The 24,953-nt window shown below is 36.0% G+C and overlaps 1 protein-coding gene across 5 annotated transcripts in view; it reads left to right on the plus strand.

Moving 5' to 3' along the window:
* Nucleotides 1–24,953, plus strand: part of SNX14 (sorting nexin 14) — an 84,740-nt gene that overhangs the window by 25,253 nt on the left and 34,534 nt on the right. For 4 of the 5 annotated variants that reach the window (XM_046005802.1, XM_046005800.1, XM_046005803.1 and 1 more), the window contains exons 7-12: nucleotides 4,042–4,126; nucleotides 10,926–11,082; nucleotides 12,965–13,040; nucleotides 13,989–14,033; nucleotides 14,125–14,205; nucleotides 14,304–14,418. In XM_046005802.1, coding sequence (XP_045861758.1) covers nucleotides 4,042–4,126; nucleotides 10,926–11,082; nucleotides 12,965–13,040; nucleotides 13,989–14,033; nucleotides 14,125–14,205; nucleotides 14,304–14,418 — 559 coding nt within the window. The remainder of the gene's footprint in view (nucleotides 1–4,041; nucleotides 4,127–10,925; nucleotides 11,083–12,964; nucleotides 13,041–13,988; nucleotides 14,034–14,124; nucleotides 14,206–14,303; nucleotides 14,419–24,953) is intronic. The other variant, XM_046005801.1, reaches the window with a different exon arrangement.

A 24,953-nucleotide genomic window follows, 5' to 3' on the forward strand; every position in this document is an offset into this window, starting at 1 on the left:
CTGTAATTAGTAAATAAAGATAAATCTTGCTAAATGTCTCTATACTTTTTTGAGAAATTAACAATATAGTCAACCACTATAGAAAAGATAGGGAAAAAATATGAATAAGCAGTTCACAAAAGAAAAATAGAAAAATGACCAATAAATACTGAAAATATGTTGGCTTCAAATAAATATCGTTTATTTTTGATGAGATGCTACTCTCTTGCCTGTCGGATTGGGAACGATAAAGAATGATAATGTCTAGTAATGGTGTTTGTGGGGAAACAGGCAAAGCAAGTACAAATCCAAATTGGTGTAATTCTTACACTGGAAGGCAGTTTGATAATCTCTATTAAAAGACTTAAAAATGTCTATACTGCCAAATTTAATTTTGCTTTTGTTAATATGTTTTAAAGAAATAATCAGAGATATATATAAAAATGTATGCCCAAAGATTCATTGTGGTATAATTTATAATAAGGAAAACTGAAAAAAAAGCTGATGTCTAGTGATAAGATTGTCTATTAAAATATAGTACATGCCAATTATAGAATTCTGTGCAGCCATGAATAGAACTTATTTACATGAGAAATTATTTTTCTTATATAATCAAGTGGAAGAGGTTGGAAAAGAATATATGTGGTATTTTTCCACATCGAAAACAAAGATCACATATTAAAGCTTATTAATATGTATATTAAGGACACATAACCTTATCACTGTTAACTTACTGTTATGGTGGATTGATGCTGATTTTTGGTTCTTTTTGGGCATTTCTTTCTGTTCACCTTTTTTTGTATGAGCGTTTTACCATTTTGTAAATAGAAAAAAGTGGATAAAATTAATCATATTGTTTAATAAAGGTCTAAGGCAGCTGTATAGACTTTAAAATTGGAATAAAAGATCCGGTAAAAAACATCAATTGGTTGATGATAAGCCACTTAAATTACAACTTAGAGGAAGTCAAATAAAGTTGATCAAAATGCTGACTCATTACAATAAAGTTATCTATAGGTATTACTTAGTAGAATAGCTCTGCTCTGTTAGGCTTTGTGATAGCCTAGTGATTTTAAAATCAAAATACTTCATATTTGGATTGCATTATATTTATTTTTTGGTAGCAGCTTTATTGAGGTCTACTTTGTATACCAGATAGTTTACCTATTTAAAGTGTCTAATTCAGTGGTTTTTAGCATATTCCGGGATTTACACAATCATTACCACAATTTTATGACATTTTTATCGCTCAGAAAGAGATCTCATACCCTTTAGCCATAAATCCTTATTCTCTCATGCTCTTAGATCTAGTCACTAGCCCATCCACTTTCTGTCTCTATAGATTTGTTTATTCTGGACATTTTATATAAATGGAATCATGTAATATGTGGCCTGTTCTCATTGGTTATTTTTGACTTGGCATAATGTTTCCAAAGTTCATCCATGTTATGCTGTAGCATGTATTAGTACTTCTTTCTTTTTTTATGTCTGAATAATAGTCTATTGTGTGGATATGCCACATTTTGTTTATTTATCCATCAGTTCATGGACATTTGGATTATTTCCACTTTTTGGCTATTATGGATAATCCTGCCATAGCATTTGCGTGCAAGTGTTTTTGATGGTTATAGGGATATGTGTTTTCACTTTTCTTGGGTGTATACCTGGGAGTGTAATTGTTGAATCAAATGGTAACTCTGTTTAAGTTTTTAATTAAGTGCCAGACTCTTTTCCAAAGTGGCTGCACCATTTTACATTCCTGCCAGTAGTATTTGAGGGTTCTGATTTCTCTATATCCTTGCCAGAACTTTTTTTTTTTTTACTGCTTAATAAATTTATTTTAAAAAAATTGATCGGGTCGAATTAATCTTAGACTCCTGAAAGGCTTGATGAGTCACCAACAAAGCTCTTTAATGGTCATTTCATAAACTGAGTTACCCAACTGACCCTTCCAGTGATGGAAAATAAGACCTACCAGAACTTCTTGAAAACAGTGCTTCTCTTCTGGCAGATGAGGACACAGAAGCTTGGTTTAGGATTTGAGATAGGGGACTATGCTCTTAGGCCTGTTTTCCCATTTAGCTTTTAAAACAAACATCTCTGTCCCCTTTCACTGTAGCAGAGAAAGAAATGGAAAGTTAAGGTCCAGCTGGTGGACCCAGAAGATCTGTCTGCAGTGGAGCCCAGGCACTAGAAGGGGATTCATCGTTACCTCTAAATCCTAAATAGCTCATCTCATTTTCTTACTCTAACCACACCTAATGGGTATGAAGTGGTATCATTGTGGCTTTGATTTACATTTCCCTGATGACTTATGACATTGGACATCTTTTCATTTGCTTATTGGCCATTTGTATTTTTTTTTTTTTTTTTTTGGAGTAATGTCTATTCAAATTATTTGCCTATTTTTTCACTGGGTTGTCTGTATTATTGAGTTGTAAGAGCTCATACATATGATTTGCAAATATTTTCTTCTGTTTTCTGGATGGTTAAGTTTTCTATCCTTTGTTTTCATTTTATCTGCATCACTGTCCCAGCAGATAAGTGGATCATTATCATACCCATTTTATAGAAGTACCTTTGTCGGGGCGCCTGGGTGGCTCAGTGGTTAAGCCGCTGCCTTCGGCTCAGGTCATGATCTCAGGGTTCTGGGATCTAGCCCCGCATCGGGCTCTCTGCTCAGCGGGGAGCCTGCTTCCTTCCCCTCTCTCTGCCTGCCTCTCTGCCTACTTGTGATCTCTCTCTCTGTCAAATAAATAAATAAATCTTTAAAAAAAAAAAAAAAAAGTACCTTTGTCAAAGTGTTAGAAGTAGTAGTTAATGGGCCAACAATTGTGCCTGGTCATCTTATTCTTAGTACAGTGGTCTGTCCCTGATACCATTGCCTTAATAATGTAAATTGGCAGTTTGGGGATAATGAAAACAAAGTACTTTTTTTTTTTTTTTTTTTAAGTTTAGTGGTGAGGCCATTATTTTACCATTTTGATTCTGACCTAAGGTCTCTAAAATGGATCTTAAAAAAGTAAAATTTTCGTGAGTATTCTCCAAGATTTTATAAAATGTTTGAAAATGGAAACATCCTATTTATTTGATAAATATTACAGCAACCTATAGTCTGAGGACGAGAAGCCAGAGAGAAATGAAGAGTAATATTATTTTGCAACAAATTATATTATCAACAAAAATATTCCCTCTTATTGAATATGTGTGATCTTATATAGCTAAAAAATATCTGTAAAGTGCTCTGGTTTTTACTGGTAAATCACTAAAAATTGGGGATTTATGATCCATCACACTTACTAGATTTATAAACGTGTGATTCCTCACCACTTGCTTAATATGGAATTTAAAAATATTGAAACGCTGACACAGAACTTTGCTGTGATGCAATTTTTTCATGTCTTTGATAAAGGGAAAATGTGTTGAGTTTTGTGGTTGAAGTCCAGTAAACATGCTTTTTGGTGATTCATTTCATTTGCAATTCAATTTTAATTATTTTTTGTCTCTCTTACGTGAGTACATATAGGCCTTCAGTCCTCTATCACTAATCTATCATAGTCACTACAGTTTCCAGCCTTCAAGCTGAAAAATGTCTGTTGGGAATCAGGAAATACAATATTATTCCAAAATAGAATGCTTCTATATAGCTTAAAACCAAGATTTATCTTGTAAGCTAAATAAAAAATTCTTCATTTTTAAGTAACCTTAATAAACAGAAACTTATGGCCGCAAAGGGATGATATGTTACTTGAGATTTTTCTTTCAGTGTGTTTAAAAGAAACACATTAAAGAAATCAAGAATAAAGATATTATTTTGTGGAGAAATTCAGTATAGATAATGTATGCATATGAAGGTATATTTTCTTTAGTGTGATAAACTGTCTAACGTTGCAGCTAGTATGATCCAAGAATATAAAGCACTTTTAATTACATTTTTGAAAGATTTAAAATAATATCTCTAATTTTTAAGATCATGTGTTCCAGTATCTTAAATATAGTGCTCCTGCCATGTAACTCATTAATTGTTTTAAAAAGTTTTATTTTAATGTTGAATTTTTCTAGGTGGATATTCCATCTATTATAACCAAGAAACTATTAAAAGCAGCAATGAAGCATATAGAGGTGATAGTTAAAGCCAGTCAGAAAGGTAATACAGTTTTCTGCTACAAAGTCTGAGTGATTTTTTTATATACCAGCTTTTACCTTAAATACTTAAGTGTGATTACTGATGCATTAACTGATACTCACAAATGCTGTGCAAGTATTCCTTTACCCCAAAATCCTTTTCAGTACTTTGTTTATTGTATAAGTGATTGTGAAAACTCAGAAATTTATGAAAATTAAAATATACTTAGTTAACTTTTAGATATAATATTGATGCCTTTCATCTTCTTTTGGATGATAGTCTGTTGCCTTTATTACTCCTTCTCTTACTCACATTTCTTCCCCCTTTCTCTTCTTAATGATTTCAACAGTTTTGCCCTATTCCAGCCCATCCTTTATATTGCTACCATGTTAATTTCACACTGCCACAATTCTCATGTTATCTCTCTTAAGCCACAGTTTTACTGTCTTAGTCGAAACAGGAGAATTAAGTGATTATTTTAGATTTTTTTTTTTTATTAGCAACTTCAAGTATAACAACTGAAACTGGAATAAGTGTTTATTTTCTATTAATAAAAATGAATTTTGACAAAAAAAAGTGACTCTATTAGAGACTCTAAATTGTATATTTAAATACTTCCTAGTCAAATATTTTAATTTACTCTTGTCTCTATGTATTATGTGTTGCCTGGGATCACCTATTTGTAGGTTTTTGTGAATGTCCTGGCCTTTTATACTGTCATGATTTTCACATAGCAAACACTTTCTCATTTCTCATTGAATGAATGAAATCTTCATTTGGGACTTTTCTTGCTCTTAGAGCCAACAGAATTTTTATTTATTTATTTATTTATTATTTTTTTAAAGATTTTATTTATTTGACAGGTTGAGATCACAAGTAGGCAGAGAGGCAAGTAGAGAGAGAGAGAGGAGGAAGCAGGCTCCCCGCTGAGCAGAGAGCCCGATGCGGGACTCAATCCCAGGACCCTGAGATCACGACCTGAGCTGAAGGCAGAGGCTTAATCCACTCAGCCACCCAGGTGCCCCCCAGAATTTTTATTTTTTAAAAAAATTACGTACGTGTTCAGTGCGCCTGGGTGGCTCAGTGGGTTAGAGCCTCTGCCTTCAGGTCAGGTCATGATCCCAGTGACCTGGGATCGAGCCCCACATCAGGCTCTCTGCTTGGCAGAGAGCCTGCTTCCCACGCTGTCTCTGCCTGCCTCTCTGCCTACTTGTGATCTCTCTCTATCAAATAAATAAAATCTTTAAAAAAAAATTACTTCTGTGCTCTATACTTGGTTCTTTGCAAAACTGATTTTTCCTTATGTTTGCATTTGGTATTCTTTGTGAGTGCTTTCTCAGTGCTTTTGGTATTCTTTGTTAATGCTGCATACTACTCCATGTAGTAACTGTGTAGAAGAGGTTTTATATTTTGAAACTCTTTGAAATGAAAATTTTCAAATTTTCACATTGGTCATATGGTCATACTTTCTGGTAATTAATACACATTATATTCCCCTTCTGGAAATTCCCAGTTGATACCACTGTACCAAAATCTCTGAGTAGTCCTGCAGCAAAGAAGTGGTTTTAACTATTTAAATAGTTTTTAACTTCCCACATTCCAAATTCCTTTGAGTACAGAACTAATTTTCCCTCCCTTATCATATCAGTTAATATAAGCAGTTCATTTGGGGAAATTATGTTCTAGGCAGAGTTGAATAAAAATAAATAAAATTATTACTTTATTTGTTTCTTGGAATAAATAATTCCTCAGTTGTGAGAAGCATTTCAAATTATATTTAAAATTTTTTGTTTTCATCTTATAACAACTAAAAATAGCTTTACTTGTAGCTAAAAAGTAGAAGTTTGAATATGTGTAATTGTTAAATTAAAAAGAAACTTAAAAATATTGTGCTGTCACTGGCAAAAACAAATTAGAAGATAGCAATTGTCTTGTAGCCATTTTGTCAATGGTACTTTACTATCAGAAAAAAAAAATAGAAGTGGTTTTTTATTAGCAAATTTATTATTCTAATTTTTAAAAGATTTTATTTATTTATTTGAGAGAGAGACAGTGCGAGAGAGAGATCGTGAGCAGGGGCGAGGGGTGGAGGGAGAAGCAGGCTCCCTGATGAGTAGGGAGCCTGATGCAGGACTTGATCCTTGGACCCTTGGATTATGACCTGAATCAAAGGCAGACATTAACTGACTGAGCTACGCAGGCGGCCTATTATTATTATTACTATTTTTAAAGATTCTATTTTTAGGGCGCCTGGGTGGCTCAGTTGGTTAAGCCATTGCCTTCGGCTCGGGTTGTGATCCCAGGGTCCTGGGATCGAGTCCCGCATTGGGCTCTCTGCTCGGCGGGGAGCCTGCTTCTCCCCCTCTCCTCTCTGCCTGCCTCTCTGCCTACTTTTGATCTGTCAAATAAATAAATAAAATCTTTTAAAAAAAAAGATTCTATTTTTAAATCTCTATACCAAACATAGGGCTCAAACTCACAACCTAGAAATCAAGAGTCACATGATCCACTGACTAGCCAGCCAGGAGCCTCAATAAATTTTTTTATTTTTTAAATTATTTATTATAAGATTTTATTTATTTATTGACAGAGAGAGCTAGAGAGAAAACACAAGTAGGCAGAGCAGCAGGCAGAGGGTTCGGGAGGAGCAGGGTCCCTGCTGAGCAGGGAGCTGATGTGGGGCTCAATCCCAGGACCCTGGGATCATGACCTGAGCAAAGGCAGAGGTTTAACTGACTGAGCCACCCAGGCACCCTAAATTTTTCTTTATTTTCTTTATTAATTTTTAGAGATTTTATTTATTTATTTATTTGACAGAGATCACAAGTAGGCAGAGAGGCAGGCAGAGACAGAGAGGGGGGAAGCAGGCTCCCTGCTGAGCAGAGAGCCTGATGCGGGACTCAATCCCAGGACCCTGAGATCATGACCTGAGCCGAAGGCAGAGACTAACCCACTGAGCCACCCAGGCGCCCTAAATTTTCTTTTTTAGAGCAGTTTTAAGTTTATAAAAAAAATTGAGCAGAAAGTATGGAGTGGCCATATATCTTTTTTCCCCATTAACATCTTTTTTTTTTTTTAAAGGTGTATTTATTTATTTGACAGAGAGAAAGACAGTGAGAGAGGGAACACAAGCAGGGGGAGTGTGAGAGGGAGAAGCAGACTTGCCCTGAGCAGGAAGGCCGACACAAGGCTCTATCCTGGGACCCTAGGATCATGACCCTAGCCCCTAGCTGAAGGCAGACGCTTAATGGCTGAGCCACCCAGGCGCCCCCTCATTAACATCTTTAACTAGTTAGTACATTTGTCACTACTGATCCATCATTATTGATACATATTGTTAACTAAAGTCCACAATTTTCATTAGGGTTTACTCTTTGTATTGTACGTTCTATGGGTTTTGACAAATGCATAATGCTATGTGTCTGCCATTACTGAATAGTTTCATTGCCTTAAAAATTGCCTTTAAAAAAAAACCCTATTTCGGGTTGCCTGGGTGGCTCAGTTGGTTAAGTGTCTGCCTTCAGCTCAGCCTGTGATCCTGAGGTCCCGGGACAGAGTCAGCATAGGGCTTCTTGCTTAGTGGGGAGCCTGCTTCTACCTCTGCTGGCCGCTCCCCCTGCTCGTGTTCCCTCTCTCTCTCTGACAAATAAATAAATAAAATCTTAAAAAAAAAAAATTCCCCTGTGTTTCACACAGACATCTCTACCTCTTTCCTTTATGAACCTCTGGCAACCATTTATCTGCACAGTTTTGCCTTTTCCATAATGTGATATAGTTGGAATCATACTGTAGCCTTTTCAGGCTGGTTTCTTTTATTTAAAAATATGGATTTAAGGCTTCTCCCTGTCTTTTCATGGCTTGATAGCTCATTTCTTTTTACTGCTCAGTTATATTCCAACGTATGAATGTGCCATCGTTTGTTTATCCATTCACCTCTTGAAGGACATCTTGCTTGCTTCCAAGTTTTGGCTTGGATATGAATAAAGCTACTGTAAATATTTGTGGGCAGGTTTTTTTGTGGGAGAAGTATTTTTAATATAGTCTTTGTTCTGAAAACTAACACTTTGAGGGCAACCCTGTTAGGACCCCTCTCACTCTTGAATGCTTTTTTGGTATCTTCACTTAATAAACTTATATCACTTCACTCATTTAAAAAAAAAAACAAAACACTTTGAATGCAGACTATAAGTAAAAGAAGACATCTTTTTATTTTTAGTTGAATTAATGAGTTTAATAAAATTCCCAAATTATTTTACTCTTAGAGAGTGGTATTATATAATATATATATGTACACCCACACACAAACCAGTTTGAAATTTATTGTTGAGTCTTTATAAGGGAGGGGTTGCTAATTTGCTACTGTTAATGCAAAAAATGATTCCCAGTTATAAAATCACCATAAAATGCTAGATCCAATTAATTAATAACGTTGTAATGAGATTCATAGAATTAAAGCCTGGGATTATTAGAAGGACTTTTATTCAAAGGTCTTGGTATTCTAAATATTATGACAGTGAATTAGACTTGTAAAGAAGGTTTTCAGATTTTTGAATTTTCATTTCTTTAATATATAGATTTGTTTTCTAAATTCTTTGGCTTCATAATTGTGCATAACTCAGGAAGTAATTAAAGGTTCATCTGTTCATTCAAGTTCCTTTTATTCTTTCAGTATTTTCTCTGTGATCTGCCTCTTGAGAATAGGGATTATGTAAGATGTTTTCTATGTGTGTACTCTCATGGCCCTTTAGAAACACTGAATGTATATACATTGGAAGCATTGGCTTAATTTAAATTCAGTAACACATTTTGCAGAAGGACTTAACTCTCCAGTCTTTCATCCTGAAGATAGCTATTTGTCATGGATTCTGGAGACCTTTCCTTTTTTGGTCTGAAAACACTAACTCTTTTTTTTTAATAGATTTTTTTTTTTTTAAGATTTTATTTATTTATTTGACAGACAGACCAGACAGAGATCACAAGTAGGCAGAGAGGCAGGCAGAGAGAGAGAGAGAGAGAGAGAAGCAGGCTCCCCACTGAGCAGAGCCCAATGCGGGGCTCGATCCCAGGACCCTGAGATCATGACCTGAGCCGAAGGCAGAGGCTTAACCCACTGAGCCACCCAGGCGCCCCTGAAAACACTAACTCTTAAGACAGTATAGATGTACTGATGATTCGTGAAGACTAATCCATGCTCTGTTTTCCAGCATCTATATTTTGCTTATTTTCCCAATTAAGATTTTCCTCCCTATATCCTTTTATCTTATGCCTGATTTCTTTATTTTCTCATTATCTAGAACCACAAAGAACTCTCTTATCTGACAGTTGTTGAATAGATTCCAATCCGGTATTTTAATTTATATATTATGTGTGAATGCCTAATCACATTTAATGTTACAATCTTATACATTTTGCATGATGATTTATCAGTGTTTATAATTGCTAACTATTTACTGATGTGGGAATGGAGGCTTATAGGGATTATATCATTTGTTTAAGATCATATCAGTTTGTTCAGTAGAGTTGGAATTTAGCATGGCTTAGTCTCATTTTAAATTCCAGCTATGACAAACAATTTTTAAAAACCTGTGCCCCAAATTCTTGGAGAAAAATGCTTAGTAAATAAATGCATAATGATGAAATAAAATGCATTTCTTGTAATCACTACATCCGGCCTTCTTATGTATCTCAGACACAGGTAGCCTTCATTTACCTTCTTAGTACTCCCATTTTAGAATGTATATATTGGCCTTTTTCAGGTAAACGTGCTTGCATTCTCTTTGGATAAAAATAGAAGAAAATAATTAAAAAAATGCCATTGAATTAGAGTTAAGATTCCTTTCATAGGCTTCATGATTTTAAAACTCTGCACAGAGTGCAAATAGGGGAAAGCATGGCTTGTTTTCCTCCTTGTCTTTTTGAGGTCTATGAAAAGAAGTGACAATGCTATTTACCTTTAAGTTAAAATATTAGTTTTGGACACCTGGATGACTCAGTTGGTTAAGCCTCCGACTATTTGATTTCGGCTCAGGTCCCTGATCTCAGTGTTATGAGATCCAGCCTGGTGTCAGGCTCTGCACTCAGCACAGAGTCTGCTTAAGATGCTCTCCCTCTGCCCCTCCCCTCTGCCTCCCTTCTCCCCCCACACACTCTTTTTCCTAAAATATTAGTTGAGTGCTTGGCCTTTTAAGAAAACTCTCTGTTAATATAAGTTTTATCATCACTTAATATTCATTAAGTAATTTATCTGTTCATGGACTTCTATCTTATACAGTTCTCTTATATCCTGTACTCTGAGCAGAAGACACAGAACTTAACCAAGGAAGCCAGTGCTTTAAAAGGTTATCTGAATGATTTAGATATGAAAGCAGAGACAACAAAGCATTTTAATAGGGTTTTGTGTGTGTGTGTTTGTGTGTGTGTGTGTATTTGCAGAGGATGAACAAGTTATAACATTTGATAACAAAAGCTTTGCATGTGCTAGAGGTTTTTTTGTAGTTTTTTCCACTTTTTTAAAATAAATACTTGATTTTGTTTAGTATCATTTATAAAGTAGTGGTATGAGTTAGATCTTTGTTTTTTTATGAGAAAGGGTCTTTTTATCATTTTTTTGCAAAATTGAAAGACTTATGGTAAGGAAGAAAACTACTCTTTTTATATCCTTTTTGTGAAAAATTTCCTAGTAGAATACATATTGGAAAAAAAGGAGGACTAGGAAAGAAACAACTGTATAAATGGTTTTCTGTTTGTTAGTGGAAATGGCTGAAGTTGTTTAATGTTGCTTAACTTCTTCCAATATTTATTTTTTTATCTCTATTTATAGTAGAAAATACAGAGTTTTTACAGCAAGCTGCTTTAGAAGAATATGGTCCAGAGCTTCATGTGGCTTTGAGGAGTCGAAGAGATGAATTACACTATTTAAGGAAACTTACTGAACTACTTTTTCCTTATATTTTGCCTCCTAAAGCAACAGACTGCAGGTATAAATAGTCCAGAAAATGTCATAGCAGTATTTGCATAGCATGCCATATGTATATTGCTATTCTTGATCATAATAGGAGTATACTAAAACTTGAGATTAACCTATGATGTGACTAACTTTTCATTTAAGAAATATAATTTGTCAGGTTGTAAAATGCCAGGTGCTAAGTACTGATCATGTGTTGTGTTGCTTAGAATTTTTTGTGGGGGAGTGATCTTGGGAAATCAAGATAAATATGAGTCAATCAGCTTTTTTATTTGAGATCATTATACTTTGTTAATTTCTTGGTGTTCCATTTTAAAGACATAAGCATTGTGACTTTGAACAAACTAAACAGACCGAATTTGTGTTTTAAGATTATACCTGGCAAGAATAATTAGAATTCATCTAGACCATCCTTCTTTGTTCTGGCAGGAACTTGTTTAGATTATTCTATAAAGTTATCTCATTACTCCTACCCTAATAATTCTTTTTTTTTTTAAGATTTTATTTATTTGGCGGAGAGAGACACATCAAGAGAGAGAACATAAGCATGGGGAGTGGGAGAAGGAGCAGACTTCTGCAGAGCAGAGACCCCAATGCAGGGCTCAATCCTAGGACCCTGGGATCATGACCTGAGCCTAAGGCAGGCACTTAACAACTGAGCCACCCAGGTTCCTCTTACCCTAATAATTCTTAAAGGAGAAACCATGGCTTATTTTTAGTAATATATTCTATTTTTTACTTTTTTTTTTAAATTTTATTTTTAAGTAATCTCCACACCAAAGTGGGGCTTGAACTTACAACCCCTAGATCAAGAGTTGCATGCTCTACCGACTGAGCCACCAGGCATCCCTAGTGATTTTTCTTTTATTTCTTTTTATTTTTTAAAAGATTGTTTATTTATTTGACAGAGCGCACATGAGTGTATAAGCAGTGGGGGCAGCAGAGGGAGAAGTGTAGGGAGCCTCAGTGTGGGACTTGATCGAGGACCCTGGAATCATGATCTGAGCCAAAGGCAGATGCTTAACCGACTGAGCCACCCAATGGGCCTCTTAGTGATGTATTTTAAATAAATATTACTTTGTAACATATATATTTTTTAAAGATTTTATTTATTTATTTGACACAGCACAAGCAGGCAGAGCAGCAGGCAGAGGGATAGGGAGAAACAGGCTCCCCAGTGAGCAGAGAGCCTGATGTGGGGCTCTATCCCAGGATCCCGTGATCATGACCCAGGCTGAATACAGATGCTTAATTGACTGAGCCACCCAGACACCCCATAACATAAAGCTTTTATTAAAAATTTTAAATATTTTAATGAAAAAATTTTTTTCTTTAAGATTTTATTTATTTGACAGAGAAAGAGATCACAGGTAGGCCGAGAGGCAGGCAGAGAGAGAAGGGGAAGCAGTCTCCTTGCTGAGCAGAGAGCCTGATGCGGGGCTTGATCCCAGGACCCTGAGATCATGACTTGAGCTGAAGGCAGAGGCTTAACCCACTGAGTCACCCAGGTGCCCCTAATGAAAATATTTTTAAACAGATTAATGTATAATGTTAATTTAAATGTTATAATTACAAATTATTTTATTAGTTTTAAGCATTAGTTTAAAAATATATTAAATATTTTAAGTATTCTGAGGTGGGGCGTGTTTTCTAATGCTTACCCAAATCCCTCCCTTTAAGGAAATGCTTTTTTCTCTTAAACAGTACTCTCTTTTAGCCAGCTCAAGAATCTAAGTATGGTCTGTGAACCATTAGAATGAGCATTACTTGGGAGCTTTTTAGAAATGCAGGATCTTGGAGCATACCTACTGAATCATAGTCTGCATTTTAACAAGATCTCTAGGTAAGAAGTGATGTAAATCACTAAATATGTGCAATATTGTTTGTTTTTTCAGATCCCTGACCTTACTTTTAAGAGAGATCCTTTCTGGTTCGGTGTTCCTTCCTTCTTTGGATTTCCTAGCTGATCCAGTAAGGCTTAAAAAATGGTTTTAAATTGTGGTAAAATATGTGTAACATAAAGTTTATCATCTTAAATGTTTTTATATGTTCAGTTAAGTGGTATTAAATACATTCATTATTGAGCAGCCATCACTACTACCCATCTCTAGAACTCTTTTCATTGTACAAAACTAAAATTCTGTACCCATTAATAATTCTCCATCCTTCTTCCCTCCAATCCCCTGGCAACCACCAACATACTAACCTATCTCTATGAATTTGACTACTCTGATACTTCATATACGTGGGTCCATGCATTATTTGTCTTTTTGTGACTGCCTTATTTCCCTTAACATAATGTCCCCAAGATTCATCCAAGCTATACCATATATTAGAATTTCATTCTTTATCAAGGCTATATAATATTCCATTGTAGGTATATACTGTATTTTGCTATTTATGCATCTATTGATGGACACTTAAGTTGCTTTTATTTTTGAGCCAGTAAGATTTTGAAGAAACAAAAATAATTCATAAACATTTTAAATGCTGAAGTCAGAATAACTTTTCTTTGCCCACTTTCCTAAAAGTGAAACCCTGCATCACATTTAAAAAAATTATTTGAGAGACAAAGTGTGAGCATGAGCTGGGGCCAGCGGCAGAGGGAGAGTGAGAGACTCCCAGGCAGACTCCCTGCTGAGTTTGGAGCCTGACATGGGACTCAGTCCCACAACCCTGAGATCATGACCTGAGCTAAAACCAAGAGTCAGATGCTCAACCGACTGAGGCACCCAGGCACCCCCTGTACCACAGATTTTTTAAAGTCCCTCTGTGTTACATGTGTGCAGACACTTTGCCCCTGTTCCATTTGCTGCCTCATTTTTCTAGAGACTTTCACAATATTAAAAAAGCTTTGAGAATTTTAGGCAGAGTATAGTAATGGAATTGTTTTAACCTGTGTGTATTATTTTCCATTAGGATACTGTGAATCATTTGCTTATCATCTTCATAGATGACAGTCCAGTAAGTATTGAGTATTAAGTATGAATTTTGATTCACATCTGTCAAAGCACATAGCACTTTTATTGAACTAATAAATTCTCTTTCTCCAAAGCCTGAAAAAGCAACTGAACTGCCTTCCCCTTTGGTTCCATTCTTGCAGAAATTTGCAGAACCTAGAAATAAAAAGCCATCTGTAAGTACTTTTAGCAATAATGTATATTATTTTTGATATGAACAATTTCATCACGTGTTTACATGACCTTAACTGCTCTTCTCCCATTTTGTATCAAGGTGCTGAAGTTAGAATTGAAGCACATCAGAGAGCAGCAAGATCTCTTATTTCGTTTTATGAACTTTCTGAAACAAGAAGGAGCGGTGCATGTATTACAAATATGTCTGACTGTGGGTGAGGCTTACCTGTGCACTTACTGAAGTCATTATTTCACTTCTTATTTATTATATATTTTAAATACATTTGAATGTTTAGATCAGATCTGATTTTGTAGTTGTCATTGTACTAAATTTCATTTTACTAGATACTCTCATATCACTTTTGAGTTGTCTCTTAAGTGTCTACTCCTTTCCAGATTGGAGCATAACTTATAACGGACTTCAACCAACTAACTTCTTTTTAAAATATAACTTAAAAAAATTGAGATATAATTTCCACAGTGAAACTCAAAGAACTTAAATGCACAGTTTGATCAGTTTTGACAAATCTATAAATCTGTGTAGCCTACACTTTTATCAAGATGTAGAACATTTCCATCACCCCAGAAAATTAAGGCCCTTCCCAAATATGCCCACTCGTGCCAAAGCAATCACAGGTCTTGTTTATCTCACCACAGATTAGTTTTGCCTGTACCGCCGTTTCCTTATATAAATGGAGTAGATGGTGTGTACTCTTCTGTGCCTGGCTTCATTGATTCAGGATAATGCTTTTTAAGATGAGTTCATGTTGTGTAGAGGAATATTTTGCTCTTTTTTGTTGTTGTTGACTAGTATTCTTTTGTATGAGTGTACCATGTTTTTTGTTTGTTTTTTAATTCACCCTCCTTGTGGATGAGTATATCTGGACTGCTTTCACTTTTGGGCCATTATGAATGAAATTGCTGTGCACATTCTTGTATAAGGCTTTCTGTTGGGCATTTGTTTAATAACTAGAAGTAGAATTGCTGGGTCACAAAGTGGGTGGGTACATATTTTTGTTTTACGAGAAACTGCTAAATTGTTTTCCAGAGTGGTTGTAATATTTTACTCTCCCTAGCAGATGTGTGAGAATTCTGGTTGTTCCATACCTTTACCAAAGTTTGGTAGCGTTTATCTTTTTAATTTTAGCCATTTTAAAGGGTGTGCAGTGCTATCTTACTGTGCTTTTAATTTGCATTTCCCTAATGACTAGTGTTGAGCACTTTGTAATATGCTTATTGGCCAGTCATATATCTTTGTACCTGGAAGTGTTTAAGATTAAGAATACATATTCTAATCCTGTTTGCCAAGATTTTTCTTTCTTTCTTTTTTTTTTTTAAGATTTAATTTATTTATTTGACAGAGATCACAAGTAGGCAGAGAGGCAGGCAGAGAGAGTAGGTGAAGCAGACTCCCCGCTGAGCAGAGAGCCCGATGCGGGGCTCAATCCCAGGACCCTGGGATCATGACCTGAGCTGAAGGCAAAGGTCCCAACCCACTGAGCCACCCAGGTGCCTCTGGAGTTTTTTAATTGGAATTGCATTAAATCAATAGTATAGATCAGCTCAGGGAGTAACACCATCTCAACAGGATTTGGGTTTCCAATATATGAACATGGACTATTTTCCCATTCATTTCAGCCTTATTTAATTTCTTTCTATAAAGTTTCATAGTTTTCACTGTAGGTCTTCATGTTTTCTGAAGTATTTACGTGTGGTATTTAAAATAATTTTTAAATTGTGGCTAATAAACAGAATAGAATTGATTTTTTTGCATATTGACTTTGTATCCTCTGCCATTGCTACATTCATTTAATAGTTCTGGTAGCTTTTTTGTACTTAAGATTTTTTATATACGTAATTATGTCATTTGCAAATACAGTTTTACTTTTTCCTTTATAGTGTTTAAGCCTTTTATTTCTTTTTATTGCCTGTTGCAGTGGCTAGGACTTTTACAATAATGTTGAACTGAAGCAGTAAAAGTTGGCATTCTTGCTTTGTTCCTGATCTTAGGGGGATATCACTTGGTGTTGTACCATTAAGTATGGTGCTAGTGTGGTTTTTTTGGTTTTGGGTTTGGGGTTTTTTTTTTTTTTTTTGGTAGATATCCTTGGTTAGATTGGGAAAGTTTCCTTCTCTTCCTGGTTTGCTGAGAGGGTTGTTTTTTGTTTTTTAATCATGAATTGATATTAAAATTTTTTTTGAATGTTTTTTTTTTTTTTAAGATTTTATTTATTTATTTGACAGAGAGAGAGATCACAGGCAGGCAGAGAGGCAGGCAGAGAGAGAGGGGGAAGCAGGCTCCCTGCCAAGCAGAGAGCCGGATGTGAGGCTGGATCCCAGGACCCTGAGAATACGACCTGAGCTGAAGGCAGAGGCTTAATCCACTGAGCCACCCAGGTGCCCCTGAATGGTTTTAATGCATCTCAGTTTTATTGTCACTGAGCTATTTCCATTGTTACCTTATTGTGGAGCTATAATGATGTCCTCTCTCTTTATTGGTAATTTGTATTTTCTTTTTTCTTAACCTATATTGCTAGGGATTTTATCAAATCTATTAATATTTTTGATTTGCTAATTTTCCACTTTTATTTTTATTACTTCTACTTCCCTTGAGTTTAATTTACATCTCTTTTTCTGGTTTCTTAATTTTATTTCTGTCATCTTTTTGAATATAGGCTTGTTTAAAACTATAAATTTTTCTCTATGAATTGGCATAGCTAAATTCTAAACAATTTATTTAACAGAGAGCACAAGAAAGAGGAGCAGCAGACAGACAGACAGGGAGAAGCAGGCTCCCTGCTGAGCAAGGAGACTGATGGCAGGGCTTGATCTCATGACCCTGAGATCATGACCTGAGTGGAAATGAGGAGTTGGATACATAACCGACTGAGCCACCCGGACACCCCTGTGGTGTTTTGCTTTTTGTTTTGTTTTGTTTTTTAAGTAAGCTCTGTACCCAACGTGGTGCTTGAACTCATGACCCCGAGATCAAGAGTTGTATGCTCTACTGACTAAGCCAGCCAGGTGCCCCAAATATGTGGTGTTTTTATTGTAATTAAGTTTTAAATATTTTAAAATTACCCTCTGGTTTATTTTTTGACTTAAATTTATCAACATTTGGGGATTTTTAAGATACTTTCCTGTGGTGGTTTTCTAATCTAATACTGTTCTCAATAGGGCACCTGAGTGGCTCAGTTGGTTACACATCTGACTCTTGATTTCGACTCTGGTCATGATCTCAGGGTCTAGGGATTGAGCCCTGCATGGGGGTGGGGGCGGTCCATGCTTACTGGGGAGTCTGCTTGAGGTTTCTCTCTCCCTTGGCCCTTGGCTCTCCCCTCACCCCAACTTAAGCACACGCGTGCGGGCTCTCTCTCAAATAAGTAAATAAAGCTTTAAAAAAATACTGTTCTGATCAGACAACATACTCTGTGTGATTCAGTCTTTTGAAATTTATTGGAACTTGTTTTATGGTTCATCCATATGTTCTGTCTTAAAGAATGTTCTCTGTACATGTGAGAAGAACTTCTGTTTTGTTGTGTTAGGTAGTGTTCTGTAAATGTCAATTACGTTAAGTTGATGTTTTGTCTAAAAATATTCTGTATTCTTTCTGATTTCTTAAGTGGATTTGCTATTTTTACCTTTAGTTTTGTAATTTTTCCATGTATTTTGAACTTTATTAGGTGCAGACACATTTAGGATTGTTATGTGTTTGTGATGAATTTGTCTTTTTATCATTATAAAATGCTCTTTATCTCTGGTAATTCTCTGTCTTGAAGTCTGCTTGGTTTGAGATTAATATAGCTACACTGTCTTTTTTTCACAAAGGGGCTTGCATTATATGTCTTTTCTATATGATTAAATTGGATAATATTTCTTATAAACAGCATAGAGTTGACTCTTTTTATTTATTATTTTTAAAAAAGATTTTATTTATTTATTTGACAGAGAGATCACAAGTGGGCAGAGAGGGAAGCAGAGAGAGAGAGAGGGGGAAGCAGGCTCCCCACTGAGCAGAGAGCCTGATGCGGGACTCCATTCCAGGACCCTGGGATCCTGACCTGAGCGGAAGGCAGAGGCTTTAACCCACTGAGTCACTCAGACGCCCCCTGGAGTTGAATCTTTTTAATAAGAAATTTAGTTTCGTAATCTTTGCTTTCTAGTTGGGGCATGTTGTGTATCTTTATACTTAATGTAATTATTGTAGGTTTATTGTTAAGTCTTTGATCTTAGTGTTTGTTTTGTATTTCTTCGGTATATTCTTTATTCTTTAACTCCTTTCCTTCCTTTCTTTGGATTACTTGACTATTTTTTAGTATTCCATTTTATCTCTTCTGTTGACTTTATGTCTCTTTCTGTGCTCTTCTCTTTGCTTTAGTGGTTGCTCTGAGATTACATATCAGTATTTATCACAGTTTTCATTTAAAAATACTTAACTGCTTCAGTTAAAACAGTTTTCAGTTAAAAATACTTAACTGCTCAGGAACACTTTAAGAAATTCAGTGTACTTCCAATTACCCTCTTCTGCCTGATGTAGTGTTACATATTTTAATTCTGTGTAGGCTATAAACTTTACAGTACATTGGTATTTCTTCTTCAGACCCTCCACACATGCACACCTCCCCCTTTTCGGCCCTTAAGTTACTGATATATTTACCTTCCTGGGTCTTTTTATTTCATTCTGCAGAACCAGGTTTCTGTTTTCTTTCTGCTTTTCCCTTCTGCTGAAAGCAATATTTTTTTTACATTGTAGTACCAATCTGATGGAGGTAAATTTTCTTAGTTTTTGTCTTTCTTTTAAATTTAAATTCAGTTAATTAACATAGAGTATTACTGGTTTCAGAGGTAGAGGTAAGTGATTCATCAGTCTTCTGTAATACCCAATGCTCATTACATCACGTGCCCTCCTTCACCCAGTTACCCCACCTCCCCACCCATCTCTCCTCCAGCAACCCTCAGTTTGTTTCCTTTAGTCTCTCATGGTTTGTCTCTGGCTCTGATTTTGTCTTGTTTTATTTTTCTCCCTTTTTCCCTATGATCCTCTGTTTTGTTTCTTGAATTCCACATATGAAGTGAGATCATATGATAATTGTCTTTCTCTGATTGACTTATTTTGTTTAGCATAATACCCTCTGGTTCTATCCACATTGTTGCAATTGACAAGATTTCATTTTTTTGGTTGCTGATTAGTATTCCACTAAATATATACATATATATATATTTATATATATATATATATATACCACATCTTCTTTATACATTCATCTGTCAGTGGACATCTGGGCTCTTTCCATCGTTTGGCTATTGTGGACATTGCTGCTGTAAACGTTGGGGTTGCAGTTGTCCCTTCGGATCACTCATTTGTATCTTTGGGGTAAATCCCTAGTAGTACACTTGCTGGGTCATAGGGTAGCTCTGTTTTCAACTTTTTGAGGAACTTCCATACTGTTTTCCACAAGTGGCTGCCTAGCTAGCATTCTCACCAGCAGAGTGAGAGGGTCCCCCTTTCTCTGCATCCTCACCATCATCTGTCATTTCATGACTTTTAATTTTTACTATTCTGACTGGTGTGAGGTAGTATGTCATTGTGGTTTTGATTTGTATTTCCCTGATGCTGAGTGATGTGGAGCACTTTTTTAGGTGTGTGTTGGCCATTTGGGATGTCTTCATTGCAGAAATGTCTGTTCTTGTCTTCTGCCCATTTCTTGATTGGATTATTTGTTCTTTGGGTGTTGAGTTTGATAAGTACTTTATAGATTTTTAGATACTAGCCCTTTATCTGGTAAGACATTTGCAAATATCTATCTACTCTCATTCTGTCTGTTGTCTTTTGGTTTGGTTGACTGTTTCCTCTGCTATGCAAAAGCTTTTGATCTTGAAGTCCCAGTAGTTCATTTTTGCCTTTGTTTCCCTTGCCTTTGGAGATGTGTCTAGCAAGAAATTGCTGTTGCAAAGGTCACAGAAGTTGCTGCCTGTGTTCTTTAGGATTTTGATGGACTCCTGTCTCACATTTAGGTCTTTCATTGTCTATTTTGAGCCTGTTTTTGTGTGTGGTGTGAAGAAATGGTCCAGTTTCATTTTTCTTCTGTGGCAATTTTCACATCACCATTTGTTGAAGAGACTGTCCTTTCTCCATTGGATATTCTTCCCTACTTTGTCGAAGATGAGTTAACTGTAGAGTTGAGGGTCCATTTCTGGGTTCTTTGTTCTGTTCCATGAATCTCTGTGTCTGTTTTTGTGCCAATACCATACCATCTTGATATTTACAGTTTTGTAATAGAGTTTAAAGGCCGGGATTGTGATGCTCACAGCTTTGGTGTTCTTTTTCAATATTCCTTTGGCTATTCAGAGTCTTTTCTGGTTCCATACAAATTTTAGGATTATTTGTTTCAGCTCTGTGAAAAAGATTGGTGGTATTTTGATAGGGATTGCATTGAATGAACATGGAATTTTTTCCATTTTGTGTCTTCCTTAATTTCTTTCATAAATGTTCTGTAGTTCCTAAAGTATAGATCCTTTACCTCTTTGGTTAGGTTTATTCTTAGGTATCTTATGTTTTTGGGTGCAATTGTACATGGATCAACTCCTTAATTTCTCTTTTTTTCTGTTTCATTGTTAGTGTATAGAAATGCAGCTAATTTCTTTGCATTTATTTTATGTCCTGCCACTTTGCTGAATTCCTGTATGAGTTTTAGCAGTTTTAGGGGTGGAGTCTTTTGGGTTTTCCACACAGAGTATCCTGTCATCTGCTAAGAGTGAAAGTTTAACTTCTTCTTTGCTAATTTGGGTTCCTTTTACTCCTTTTTGTTGTCTGATTGCTGAGGGTAGGACTGCTAGTACTATGTTGAACAATAGTTTTTTGTTTTTTTTTTTTAATATTTATTTGACAGAGAGAAATCACAACTAGGCAGAGAGGCAGGCAGAGAGAGAGGAGGAAGCAGGCTCCCTGCGGAGCAGAGAGCCCGATGTGGGGCTCGATCCCAGGACCCTGGGATCATGACCTGAGCCGAAGGCAGAGGCTTTAACCCACCCAGTCACCCCTGAACAACAGTTTTGAGAGTGGGCGTCCTTGCTGTGTTCCTGACCTTAGGGGAAAAGCTCTCAGTTTTTCCCCATTGAGAATGATATTCATTGTGGGCTTTTCGTAGATGGTCTTTATGATATTGAGGTGTGTTCCCTCTATCCTTACACTGTGAAGAGAAAGAATGCTGTACTTTGTCAAATGCTTTGTCTGCATCTATTGAGAGGATCATACGGTTCTTGTCCTTTCTTCTATTAAAATATCATATCTCTTTGCTTGATTTGTGGATGTTGAACCAACCTTGTAGTCCAGAAATAATCCCAGTTGGTCATGGTGAATAATCCTTTTACTGTTGTATCCTATTGGCTAGTATCTTGGTGAGAATTTTTGCATCCATGTTCATCAGGGATATTGGTCTGTAATTCTCCTTTTTTGTAAGGGTCTTTGTCTGGTTTTGGGATCAAGGTAATGCTGGCCTCATAGAAAGAGTTTGGAAGTTTTTCTTCCATTTGTATTTTTTTAAGCAGCTTCAGGAGAATAGGTATTAATTCTTCTTTAAGTGTTTGGTAGAATTCCCCTGGAAAGCCATCCAGCCCTGGACTCTTGTTTGTTGGGAGACTTTTGATGACTGCTGAAATTTCCTTGCTCGTTATGGGTCTGTCCAGGTTTTTGTTTCTTCCTCTTTCAGTTTTGGTGGTTTATATGTCTCTAGGAATGCATCCATTTCTTCCTGATTGCCTAATTTGTTGGCATATCGTTGCTTATAACATGTTCTTATAATTGTTTGTATTTCTTTGGTTTTGGTTGTGATCTCTCCTCTTTCATTCATGATTTTATTCATTTGGGTCCTTTGTCTTTTCTTTTTGGTGTGTCTGGCCAGGGGTTTAACAATCTTATTAATCCTTTTAGAGAACCATCTCCTAGTTTTGTTGATCTGTTCTACTGTTCTTTTGGTTTCTGTTTCATTGATTTCTGCTTTAATCTTTATTAATTCTCTTCTCCTGCTGAATTTGGGCTTTATTTGCTGTTTTTTCTCCAGCTCTCCTCTAGGTATAAGGTTAGGTTTCGTATTTGAGACCTTGTTTCTTGTGAAAGCCTTGTATTGCTATATGCTTCCTTCTTAAGACTGCCTTTGCTGAATCCCAAAGGTTTTGAACAGTTGTGTTTTCATTTTCATTTGTTTCCATGAATTTTTAAAAAGATTTTATTTATTTATTTGAGAGAGTGCCCACATGCAGAAGCATGGGGAGGGGCAGAGAGAGAGGGAAAAGTGGGCTCTCTGCTGAACAGAGAAGCCTGACATGGGGCTTAATCCCAGAACTCTGAGATCATGACCTGAGCTGAAGGCTGATGCTTAACCCACGAGCCTCCCAGGTATCTCATGAATTTTTTAATCCTTTAATTTTCTGGTTACTAAACTCATTGTTTAGTAGAGTGCTCTTTAGTCTCCATGTATTTGAGTTCTTTCCAAACTTCCTTTTGTGATCAGTTCAAGTTTCAAAGCATTGTGGTCTGAAAATATGCAAGGATTGAGTCTAGTCTTTGGTACCAGTTGAGACTTGATTTGTGACCTAGTATGTGGTCTGTTCTGGAGAATGTTCCATGTGCACTTGAGAAGAATATGTATTCTGTTGCTTTATGATAGAATGTTCTGAATATATCTGTGTACTCCATCTGGTCCGGTGTGTCCTTCAAAGTTCTTGTTTCCTTGTTGATATTCTGCTTAGATGAACTGTCCATTGCACAGGGGGGTGTTAAAGTCCCCTCCTATTATTGTATTATTATCAGTGTGTTTCTTTAATTTTGTTATTAATTGCTTTATATAATAATATGCCCCTAACATGGGGCATAAATATTTACAACTGTTAGATATTCTTGTTTGATAGACCCTTTAATTATGATAATAGTGTCCTTCCCCATCTTTTATTACAGTTCTTGGCTTAAAATCGAGTTTGTCTGATACAAGGATTGCTATCCCAGTTTTCTTTTGATGTTGATAACTATGATAAATGGTTGTCCTCCCCCTCATGTTCCATCTGGAGGCATCTGTGCATCTAAAATGAGTCTCTTGCAGACAGCATATCGATGGGTATTGCTTTTTTAGCCATTCCAATATCCATTCAATATCCTGTTGATTGTGGCATTGAGCCCATTTACATTCAGAATAACTATTGAAAGATATGAATGTAGTGCCCTTGTATTAGCTATAAAGCCATTTTCTGTATATTGTCTCTGTTCCTTTCTGGTATAATTTTGGCCTCTTTTCACTTAAGGGATTCCCTTTAGTATTTCTTGTAGAGTTTGTTTAGTGATCACAAATCTTTTAGTTTTTATTTGTCCTGGAAGCTTTTTATCTCTCTTTTTTTTTGAATGACATCCTTGCTGAATAAAGTATTCTTGGCTCCATATTGTTCTCATTTAACACCCTGAATGTATCATTACCAGTCCTTTCTGGTCTGCTGGTCTCTGTGGTTAGGTCTGTTGTCAGTCTAATATTTCTGTGCTTGTAGGTTACTGACCTCTTGTCCCGAGATGCTTTCAAGAGTTTCTCTTCGTCTGAGATTTGCAAACTTCACTATTCTGTGTTGAGGTGTTGACCTATTTTTAATGATTTTGAGGAGAATTCTCTGTGCCTGGACTTAAATGCCTACTCCCTTTCCCAGATTAGAGAAGTTCTCTGCTATAATTTGCTGCAGATACCTTCTGCCCCCACCTTCCTCTTCTTCTGGGATCTCAATTATTCTAATACTGTTTTGCTTTATGGTATCACTTATCTCTCAAGTTTTCCCTTCATGATGCAGTAGTTTATCTCTCTTTTTCTCAGCTGCTTTATTATCCATCATTTTGTCTCCTCTATCACTAATTCTCTTTTGCCTTATTTATCCTAGCAGTTAGAGCCTCCATTTTTTAATTGCATTTCATTAATAGCCTTTTTGATTTTGGCTTGATTAGATTTTATTCTTTTATTTCGCCAGGAAAGGATTCTCTTGTGTCTTCTATGCTTTTTTCAAGCCCACTAGTATCTTTTTAATCATTATTCTGAACTCTAGTTCTGCATCTTACTTATATCCATAATGATTAAGTCCCTGGCAGTCAGTACTGCCTCTTGTGTTCTTTCTTGAGGTGCATTTTTCCCTCTTGTCATTCTTTCAGAAAGTGGTTGTCTTTCTATATGTAGAGTTACAGCTATTCTTTCCTTAGATCCTTGGTTGAGTTCTCAGGTGTTCAAAATGATATGATAGCTATCTAGCTAAATTCCATGAGACTAGAGGAAACTAAGATCCCCTACTCCTCTGCCATATTGGACTGTGAGTTTTTGTCATTTTGGAAAGATGTTTATTTTGTCTTCATTTTGATGGATATTTTTATGAAATATGGAATTTTAGGTGGTCAGGTTTTACTTTCAGCACCCTGAGATAATGATCTGAGGTGAAATCAAGATTTGGACACTTGATTGACTGAGCCACCCAGGTGCCCCAATACTGTTCCTTCTAAGGAGAAATTACCTACCATTCTTATGTATGCACCTCTCTTTATAATATCTCCTTTCTCCCTGGTTGGTTTTACAGTTTTCTCTTAATTTTTGTTTCTTAGAAATTTGACTATACTATGTAGTTTTCTTTTTGTATGTTCTGCTTGGATTTTACTGAGACTGTTGAGTATGTAGGTTGGTGTCTTTCATCACTTTTGAAACTTCTTGGCTCTGAGGTGCCTGGGTGGCTAAGTCAT

This window comes from Meles meles, chromosome 5, assembly GCF_922984935.1.
Source record: "Meles meles chromosome 5, mMelMel3.1 paternal haplotype, whole genome shotgun sequence".
Lineage (NCBI taxonomy): Eukaryota > Metazoa > Chordata > Mammalia > Carnivora > Mustelidae > Meles > Meles meles.